At 40.0% G+C, this 10,678-nt stretch overlaps 1 protein-coding gene across 4 annotated transcripts; it reads left to right on the top strand.

The window, feature by feature from the left end:
- The first annotated feature begins 372 nt into the window (after nucleotides 1–372).
- Nucleotides 373–10,633, top strand: pcolce2b (procollagen C-endopeptidase enhancer 2b). 4 transcript variants are annotated; one of them, XM_061757892.1, is made up of 10 exons: nucleotides 373–569; nucleotides 642–750; nucleotides 2,026–2,281; nucleotides 3,899–4,023; nucleotides 4,223–4,359; nucleotides 4,592–4,759; nucleotides 5,120–5,205; nucleotides 5,508–5,591; nucleotides 7,734–7,901; nucleotides 9,311–10,633. In XM_061757892.1, the coding sequence occupies exons 1-10, from the start codon at nucleotides 490–492 to the stop codon at nucleotides 9,463–9,465; spliced, it is 1,368 nt and encodes a 455-aa protein (XP_061613876.1). In that variant the 5' UTR covers nucleotides 373–489; the 3' UTR covers nucleotides 9,466–10,633. The 4 variants fall into 4 exon arrangements, with proteins under 4 accessions (XP_061613876.1, XP_061613877.1, XP_061613878.1 ...); XM_061757893.1 differs by having other exon boundaries at nucleotides 374–569; nucleotides 9,335–10,633; XM_061757894.1 differs by lacking the exon at nucleotides 5,120–5,205 and having other exon boundaries at nucleotides 374–569; nucleotides 4,592–4,755.
- The last annotated feature ends 45 nt before the right edge of the window (nucleotides 10,634–10,678 follow it).

Below are 10,678 nucleotides of genomic sequence, written 5' to 3' on the forward strand. Positions count from 1 at the left end.
TATATATTACAATTCTTAAAAAAAAGAAAAAAAGTGGTTTGTGCATGGCTCTGATTTGTTAGTGTAGTACCATAGTCCTACCGAATGGTGGCGCTCACTCTCATGCTTATATATATTTTTACCTATAGAAAATGTACATTCCTCATGCTGTGTGCACACTGGTACTCTATTTGACGCGTCCAATGTTACATGTTAGTAATGCTTTTTACATGTTAGTAATGCTTTGGATGTACTTAAATTATGATTATAACTATTTTAAAGTCTTCAGACCCTCTCCACTCCTCCTCCTCCTCCTCCTCCTCCTCCTTTTCCTCCTCCTCCTCCTCCTCCTCCTCCTCCTCCTCTTCCTCCTCCTCCTCCTCTTCTTCTTCTTCTTCCTCCTCCTCCATTGGAACAAACGCTGCATTCATCTGGTCCAGACTGCAGACTCGCCGCTGCTGCAGGAACTTCCACTTCACTTTGGAGCAGCAGGCTCAAGTCAGGCCGACAATGTGGAGAGTGTGCGGGGTGGTTTGCGCGTGTTGTCTCGCTCTCCTCGCCCAAGACTGTAGCGCCCAGTCGCAGAGGAGGTAAACTGCTGTACCAAACAGTTGTTTTAATATTCAGCGCGTAACATGTATTCTTTATTCTTGTTTTCCCAGACCCTCTTTTACATGTGGGGGAAACATCACAGGACAAACTGGAATAATCGGGAGTCAGGGGTACCCTGGTGTTTACCCTCCAAATACTAAATGCGTGTGGAGGATCACAGTAAGTAAACAATTTGAATAGTGACAGTAAATTGAAAGACTTGAGTCTGTGATACTTCATTATTGACCCTGGTCACTAATGAAGTACAGTATATTATAGGTAGGCCTCTCTCTCATCAAATTAAACTAAGAAATTTCACAATAGCACAAGCATGAAGCAAAACATATAGCAATCAAGAAAATAATTTTGTCGACATGTATATACTTTAATACATGCATAAAATAGGCACTAACCTTTCACAGAGGTAAAATGTTTATTATCCTGACGTATTATTGAATTAGAATATTATAATTCTAATCATAAAAGTACAGAGAAGTAAAAATAAATAGTCTTTATGCACAAAGAGCTTAAAATGTTGCTTTGAGATAAGACCCGTGAATCTCAATAAATTAAAATAGCGTTGTAAGCTTAATTTAGAACAGTAGTTCAATTCAGAACAGTTTAATATTTCATGATTTTATTTATTTTTTATATTAAATTTTGATTATAGCTTACAGCAAAGGAAAACACAAAATTCACCATCTCAAGAAATTTAAATATTACAAAACAAACTTTTAAGAAACAATGTAAATATTTTTTTATATAGAACTTAGGCTGGAATTTGCCCTTTGAAAAGTATTTTCCTACATGGTTAATGAATCTAGATAGTATATTAGTACTGAAATGAATGATCTTCCATCCATCCATTCATCCATTTTCTACCGCTTATCAGAGGTGGGGTCGCGGGGGCAGTAGCTTTAGCAGGGAGGCCCAGACTTCCCTCTCCCCAGCCACTTCATCCAGCTCTTCCGGGGGGATCCCGAGGCGTTCCCAGGCCAGCCGAAGGACATAGTCTCTCCAGCGTGTCGTAGGTCGTGCCCGGGGTCTCCTCCCCGTGGGACGTGCCCAGAACACCTCACCAGGGAGGTTTTTTACCATATTCAAATTAATGGAGTGTATATTATATACATGAAATGATATATACAAATATTTTTTATTGTATTTATTAATGATGAATTATTATTGTTATTATAGGACATCATAATTCATTGTACAATCCACAGATAGACACGATAAAACTATGGTCCATATAGTCACACATTTGGGGAGGTACTTTTTTCTTTGTAATCAACAATGTACTGAAAACATATTTTATTTATTATATTTTATTTAAAACAAAATTTGGAGCGTGTAATGATAATAATTCAAGATGGAGAATTCCGTTCCTACGACGGTAACGTAACCTGAACAATTGAATAAAAAAACAAATGCAAATACCCACAATGCCCCCTGCAGGTGCCAGAGGGCAAGGTGGTGGTGCTGACGTTCCGCTTCCTCGACTTGGAGAACGACAGCCTGTGTCGCTACGACTACGTGGATGTGTACAGCGGTCACGTCAACGGGCAGCGACTCGGCCGCTTCTGCGGCACGTTCAAGCCGGGGGCGCTGGTTTCCACAAGCAACAAGATGACCCTTCAGATGGTGTCGGACGCCAACACAGCCGGCAGCGGCTTCCTGTCCGTTTTCTCCGCCGCGCAGCCGAACGAGAGAGGTAGGCGTTCGTTACAAAGGTCACTTCATTTTTTTGTATTTTGTTTCAAGAATCAATTGAGCAAACGTGAAGTTATCAGCAATTGATAGAAAAACTGCAAAAAAAATAACCTAAGTATCATTCTCCTGCCCATGGAATTGACATACACATTGGATAAATAGTCTCCTGGCATGAAGTTTTTCTGTCCCCAAAATGCAGTTCAGTGTTAGTTTGAGAAGTTATATGGCCATCACACTGTTCGAAGTACAATTCACGATGAGAAGTTTCTCAAAACAAGATCTATTCTTGACAAACCACGCAGCAGAAGGCCTGCTACTACTACAACTGATGAAAACGCAGAACTCCTAGAGCAGGCATACGTGCAAAGCCAGAGGAAGTCTATCCGGAGGGCTGCACTGGAAATCACCAACAAGAAAAGCTGGATTCAGCGAATGCTTCGGAGAGTGATAAAGCTTTCCCTAGATCAACTTGAAGGTTGTTCAAGATTTCTCTGGATCGACTTCAAGGTTGTTCAAGCTTTCCCTGGATCGACTTCAAGGTTGTTCAAGATTTCTCTGGATCGACTTCAAGTTTGTTCAAGCTTTCCCTGGATCGACTTCAAGGTTGTTCAAGATTTCTCTGGATCGACTTCAAGGTTGTTCAAGCTTTCCCTGGATGGACTTCAAGGTTGTTCAAAGGCTTCAGCGGAAGATTATAATGCTCAACAAAAGCTCTGGCCTTGAGGCTGCCATGTTTGGACAACAACAAGCAATATCTCCTCTCATTCGGATGTGACATTTCTCTGGCATTTTTATTGAGCCCTACCCACCCTTTCTACCCCCCGCAGAGGACAACACATGGTCAGACAGCCTTTTCCTCTCTGCAGGGTAGCAAATTCTGGTCTGCTCTCCAAGAGGAATTTTAATAGCATGTTCCTTTTACCACAGCAACTGTAAGAGAGACAGCTGGACGGGCTCTGACATGGTGGATAGTTGCAGAGAGGTTGTTGCCATACTCCAAAACAATATCATAGGGCTCAATTATAGTATGACTATTTTTTTTTTCAACATGGCTAACCAGAATTCTAAATCAGTTCATAGGCCTTTATTTGCCATGGTGACTATATTTTGCATCCTAAATACATTTTTCGTACTTAGTTAGCGATACTACTTAAACAAGTGAATGATAAATTTTTGTGCTCTAAGATGCCACCAAAGCCCTGTCTAAAAAGGAAAGTAGTACAGTAATTGGTGTCAAGGAAGTATGTTGAAGTGATATCTCGGCTGAGAGACACGTTGGGGAGAAGCTAGGTTTACCTTGGGTTGTTACTGGAAGTTACGGAGAGTCATCGCTGCGTCTGCATGTACATGTGTACTTCTGTCTATACATGCTAATCACCAAACCACCATGTTGCCAATCAACACACCAAAGTGGCACAATTTGAATACGTGTCATGACAGATGTGCCAATAGAAATAACATGTCAATGCAAACCTGACGTCGTTGAAATATTGTAGTGTCTACAAATGAGTACCCTGTACAGGGTAAAGAGATTCTTATATCTGACCGTGTCATTAAAGTGTACTGGAAGACAAATTTTACATTGTCACATAGTACCTAACATTTCTATTGACTACAGGGGATCAGTATTGTGGGGGCAGACTGGACAAACCTTCCGGAACATTTAAAACTCCCAACTGGCCCGACAGGGACTACCCAGCTGGTGTCACCTGCTCTTGGCACATAGTGGCACCAAAGAACCAGGTAAAGAGCTTTTTAGGGAATATTTTGTCCTGAAAATATGTAAACATGTTTTTAAGATTACACAAGGCTCTCGACTTGTACTGTGAGACAGTTGCGTCATCCCAGAAATTGCACTGGAACCCTTTAATCATTTTGTTAGAAGCCACTGCTTGATTAAAGACTTCCCCGTTTTGTTTTGTTTTTCTCCCCCTCGCTGCAGATCATTGAAGTCAAGTTCGAAAAGTTTGATGTGGAGCGAGATAACTACTGCCGCTACGACCACGTCTCCATTTTCAACGGCGGCGAGATCAATGACGCCAGGAGGATCGGGAAGTACTGCGGGGACAGCCCACCAGCGTAGGTCTCACCTCTTAAATTTTTTCACACTTTTACACTCCTGTCACACCCCCTCTTCATCTTCTTATCATAACTCGTCTGATGTTTTCTCAATACACACAAGATCTTATTTTACCTCATTTTACCTCAACTCATTCAATTTTGCCTCATCTCAAAGCGTTCTCATCTCATTCCATCCAGTCTCTTTCCATCTTACGTTCCATCTCAACACATCCCCGTCCCTGCATTGCAGGCCCGTGTTCTCGGAGGGGAACCAGCTCCTCGTTCACTTCCTTTCAGACCTCAGCCTGACCGCGGACGGCTTCATCGGGCATTACAAGTTCCGCCCCAAGAAGTTCTCCATCACTACAACGCCACCGCCCACCACCACACAGCCGGTCACCACCAGGCCCATACGTAGGTAGCAACATTCATCTTACATCTCGGTGAATATGACACAATGCTCGTTTTCCCCTTGCTGTCGTTAAACGAGATAGTTTTGCCATTAGGTCATTGCGATGGCGAATCTTTTCCCACAACAACGTGAAGAATATTGAAACAGTTTTTTTTTTTGCAACTATTGTGTTTCCCCCTTTGGAAAGTAAAAAAAGGAGCAAATTTTAAGTAGTAAATGAAATCTGCCATATAGAGAGGGGACCATATAAAATATATATATATTTTTAAATGGCCATTTATACTTATTAAAACCCACTTTTTAAACACATTGTTTTTGTGAACTGTGAACATACTGTGTATATCGTAGTATCTGTGTGCCTTTAAGGGGCGGGGTCTGGTGGGGTGGCGCATGGCGCGGAGAGTCTGCATGTGAGTGTCTGGGCGTGAGCTGTGGCCGACAGCAGCTTCTGCGTGAGTGTTCCCATTGTGGTTATGCGTTTTAATGTGCTAGCGGATGTGGCTCTCCTTACCAACATGGAAGGGAATTAGTAAGTATACTTTAAGAAAAAAAAACACTTTGCTATAAAGTACATAATTATCTGATGCAGTGGGGGATTTCCGCAGCAGACAAATTGATATGTTCCACAAAATAATCTGCAATATAGCAAGGGAACACTATATTTTATTTTATTTTACGGAGAGTACAAAAAAAAATCTGTTTTGCCTTACTGGCCAAATTACAATGCATTAATTGTGTGTTTGTTTGTTTGCAGCACTCAAGTACTCAGTGGATTTGTGCCGGCAGAAGTGCAAACGACGAGGAACACTTGAGAGCAACTTTTGCTCCAGCAACTTTGGTGAGGATATCAACAATTCATTTATAATTTATAATAAGCTTATTCATTTATTTGTCGAGCCTTATTTATATTATAAACATTTACAAGGCAAAGTTAAAAAAAAGGGTGGTAAGCAGTAATTACACGAAAAAGCAGGAACATTTTGCTTGATAAATAAAAGGAACTCAGACATATTCAAAAACTAAATATTATAATAAATATATAATTTCATTTGTAGACATATTTGATATTTGCATATATCCACTGATTCATGGAATGATTTCCCTAAAAATAATGATCAACTACGACTAAGTATGCATCCTATACTGTATAGTGCACAAACAATACAATAATTATAATAATCATCATCATCATAATTTTAAAAACTTATTTTAATCTTCATTATTTTTTTCTTATTATTGTTACATGGTATTTTATTGATCCATTGTAATATATATTTTTTGCATATTTCCTTATATTTGTGCTCCCATTTCCTATTTCTATGGATTCATTACTTCCCCCCAAAATATGACGACCAACCAAGAAGAAGAATTATTACTAGTGAACCGGTGATTAAAAAAAGAAAAGAAAAAATTATTTGAGACTTTAAAAAATGTTTTTATTGTTTTTTAATACATTAATTAAAGATTGTTTATTTTTATCATTGTATTGCATTTTATTGATCATTAATATAATTTTGCATATTTCCTTATATGCCTATTCCTTATATTTCCTTTATGATTCTGTTATATACAGTATGTTTAATGGTGACATAAATTGTATCTAGATTTGTTTAATTATTTCCATGCAAATATGAAAAATTAAGATCAACTAAGCATTAATTGTAATAGTGCATTAAAAAAATAACTAAATAAATATACTGGTAGATAGTTGATTTGTTAGAATAGAAAATAATCATATGAGTCGATTATTGGTTCTTATTAATGGTATATTGCCTTTATTTGTAGACCATAATATCGCATAATATTTCACATGCTCCATTTTGAACACCCCTTGAGGAACCTCGGCCCAAAAAAACAAAACAAAAGGGCAACGATATCAGTGCATTTATACAGTACATCCCTTTAAACGGAATTATTGTATTTATGAAGTCCTATGCCTCTTGATAGGCATCTCAAAGGCGTCCTTGAGAGGAAGGTGAGGTGAGAGTACAGTAAGTGGCTTTAAACCTTGATAAATGGTGTATATTCACACTATGGTGTTTACCTCTGTGGGATGTTTACCACATGACTTAGTTTGCTTGGCATTCCTAAAAAGAGGAGAGGAGGAGGATTGGCATCGAAAGCGCGCTTGGTGTGTTATGTGGCGGGCACCTCAGGCTATGGAGTAAATCCAAAAATATTAAAGGGGACGTAATTATGGAAAACTGCCTTTTTGATTGCTTGTAGCCAAATAGTTGGGTCTCTGTGGTAACTGGCCGCCCATCAACTGGGAAATTAAATGAACAAGTTCATCTTTTATTAGATGCCTATTTCCGAAAATGTGTCTTGAAGTGAGCCGATGGAATTTTAGCCCGGTTGTGATGTTACAATTCGGCTAATTTGCATAATACCGCCCCCTCGGCGAGTTCCTCCGCCCATGACTTGGGTGCTAGGCTAAGGGAGGATTAGCCATTTTCAAGCAAAGCACTATCGAAGTAATACGAGCTGCGGATTTAGTACAGATTAGCTATGAACCTCTGATAACCGGCACATACTTGGATGTTTGTCAAAGTTTTCCACCTCGGGCAGGGAGTATTTGTATTGCATGCGCCACATGCACAAATCAGCTACACTATTTGACAAGTGTCATTTGGCTGCTTGGTGATGAAGCGCTGCCTCCACGAGTGAAAATACGAATGGGTGCTCACTTTTTTCCTTTACACCCGGGGCTCGTTGTGGCCGCTAGCCTTGTCCCAGCCCCGGTAGCCAAGTGTTACAAGTGGATGAATTTTTGATACTTTGTGTAATTTGATGGCAATTAATTACTATTCTCTGTTTTTAATACAAAAATATTGAACATTTGAGAAAAAAAAATGAGTGAATTTAGGAAAAGTAAAAATTCTTATTATTTTGCTTTCGGCAGGCTACACAATGCTTCGTTAAGTAATTTGTCATTTTCGTCTGCCGTGTTTGTCTGTGCGTGTGTGTGTGTGTGTAACAGTGATTACTGGCACGGTCATCTCGGCGGTGACGCGCGGCGGGAGCGTGCACGCCACCGTGTCCATCATTAACGTGTACAAAGAAGGCAACCTGGCCATCCAGCAGGCGGGCAAGACCATGAGCACCAAGATGGTCATCCTGTGTAAGAAGTGTCCGTTCGTCAGGAGAGGTGAGTGCCGCTATCTGTTAGCGACGTTAGCTCGGCCTAGCATACTTTTCAATATCATCTCAACAAGTAGAACCTTTAAATAGACATGCATTTATTTCTTCATTGTTTAATATATGCAATTGTAAACATTTGTCGGGGGAGCGGGGTGTCAATTTCTGATATTACCAATTGGAAAGACCTTTAGAGGGTCCTCTGTCAATCAAAATGGAGTCTCCCGGTTGACTGTTAATTAACGAGCGATGGCTTTTGAGTTTGCCTTCTCTGCTGAGTCAGCACACTGAGGCCATAGGACCTTCACACAAAGAAGTGAGGTGAGCGGCACAACTCAAAGTCTAAACAGTCAAATAGATGACATTTGTCCTTGGAGTTTATATACACTACTCGCAAAACGTTTGGGATATTGGGCTTTCGGGTGGAATTTAAGGATGAACCAAAAATGCACTCTCTATATATATATATATATATATATATATATATATATATATATATATATATATATATATATATATATATATTATATATTATATTATAGACAATGAGGCGCTCTAAAGCGGCCACGCCGGCGTAAAGCCCCAGTTCACACGGTGGCGGTCAAGTCGGACCTTATTAAAAAAAGGTGTTAACCCCCTCCCAACGCTTGCGCCTTTCTCACCGTGACGTGTGTGCACTCATGGCCAGCAACAAGGCGCTCTAAAGCAGCCACATCAATGGACTATCTGAAGGGAAGATTAATTTTTGGGGTGTAGGCATAGACTAGCTAACTGCACGTCGCAAGTGCGCTGGATAACAGTTGATGCACACGAAGGGGCTCATCCATCCAGCCATCCCTTTTCTGAGCCGCTTCTCCTCACTAGGGTCGCGGGCGTGCTGGAGCCTATCCCAGCTGTCATCGGGCAGGAGGCGGGGTACACCCTGAACTGGTTGCCAGCCAATCGCAGGGCACATACAAACAAACAACCATCCGCACTCACATTCACACCTACAAGCAATTTAGAGTCTCCAATTAATGCATATTTTTGGGATGTGGGAGGAAACCGGAGTGCCCGGAGAAAACCCACGCAGGCACGGGGAGAACATGCAAACTCCACAAAGGCGGGGCCGGGGATTGAACCCGGGTCCTCAGAACTGTGAGGCTGACGTTCTAACCAGTCGTCCACCGTGCCGCCAGGGGCTCATATCGGGTTAGTTATACATTCAAAAGGTTAAAGAAGGTCAAATGAAGTTGACCTGTAAACTGTAGTGCATTTTATGGTCATCCTGAAATTTCACCCGAAAGCCAATACCCTGAACTTTTAGTCAACAGTGTATCATGCAGAGTACAGTACCTCTGTGGAAGTGGAGCAGATTCTCACACGCAGCTTCCCCCTCCCCTCTCCTGAATGTCTCCGTCGTTCCGCCGCCGCATTCAGGCTCTCTCTGTGTGACCTCACCAGGCTTGAACTACATCTTCATGGGCCACGTGGACGAGGAGGGCCGCGGCAAGGTGGGCCCCCACCACTTTGTGCTGGCCTTCAAGTCCAAGAACCAGAAAGCGCTCAGCGTGCTGAAGAACAAGCGCTGCTGAGGGGCAGAGCCATGTAAATCAACAGCTACCTGAGCAAAACATCGTTTAGATTAGGATTCATTCACTATGCATTATACTTGGAGCTCATATATTCCTCCTCCTCCTCAAAAAATAAATAAATCAGCGACTAAAGTTCTATTGATTAAAATCAGAATAATGCACATAAAAATGTAAAAAAAAAAAATAAAAAAAAAAAAATGAAACAATTATTTTACACTGATGTTTAGCTGTTAAACAATATTTACTTTAAAAGTGGATTTATTTAAAAAATAAAATTATTTTGACCAGAGTTTTAAAATTAGCCCCAAATTATGTTAATGAAGTTAAATGAACAACCAAAAAAACGCTAATTTATTTAAAACTATTTCATGTGATTTTTATAAATTAAGTACGATTCTTCCCTGCAGCAATTTGCCAGTCACGTGTCGAGTGCAAAGAAGTATTAAGGGCAGCCTGAAAAGGAAAAAAGTGAAATTACACTACGAGATTAAAGTCGTAATCTTACGAGAATAAATATTTTTAAGAAAGAAAGTAATGTTTTCAGATTAAAAGTGATATATTATGTCATATATTAATATTGCAAGAATGAAGTTTTATCATCTCAAAATACAATATAACAACTCTTTATATAAAATATACAACCTTTTTCTTGTACAATGACGACTGTAATCTTGAAACTATACAATATGCCATTTTCCCTCAAATACAGTATAGATTATTCTTGTAATATTAATCTCAGTCTAATTATTTATCTTTTTTTTAAGGGTGGCACTAACAATTCCATATTCTATGGATCTGTGAAGTATGATGAACATTTAAAATTCCAAAATTTATGTAGATCTTTTTTAAACAGTGCAATATTTGATACATATTGTATAAACTGTATAGTACTTTATGACCGTTACCCTTACTGTATTGCTTTTTAAAGACAGCGCTATTAGATATTTTCATATGACAAAGAAAATATGTGAATATTATTTCTATTTTATTGTTGTCATGCGCCTGCGATTGGCTGGCAACCAGTTCAGGGTGTACCCCGCCTCCTGCCCGATGACAGCTGGGATAGGCTCCAGCACGCCCGCGACCCTAGTGAGGAGAAGCGGCTCAGAAAAGGGATGGATGGATGGATGTTGTCATGCGCACTAATAAAAGTCCTGTCATAATTTGACTTCAAAATGTCTTTTTTTGAAGAGTGAAAGCATTGTGCCACACA

Source organism: Phyllopteryx taeniolatus, chromosome 20 (genome assembly GCF_024500385.1).
Source record: "Phyllopteryx taeniolatus isolate TA_2022b chromosome 20, UOR_Ptae_1.2, whole genome shotgun sequence".
Classification (NCBI taxonomy): domain Eukaryota; kingdom Metazoa; phylum Chordata; class Actinopteri; order Syngnathiformes; family Syngnathidae; genus Phyllopteryx; species Phyllopteryx taeniolatus.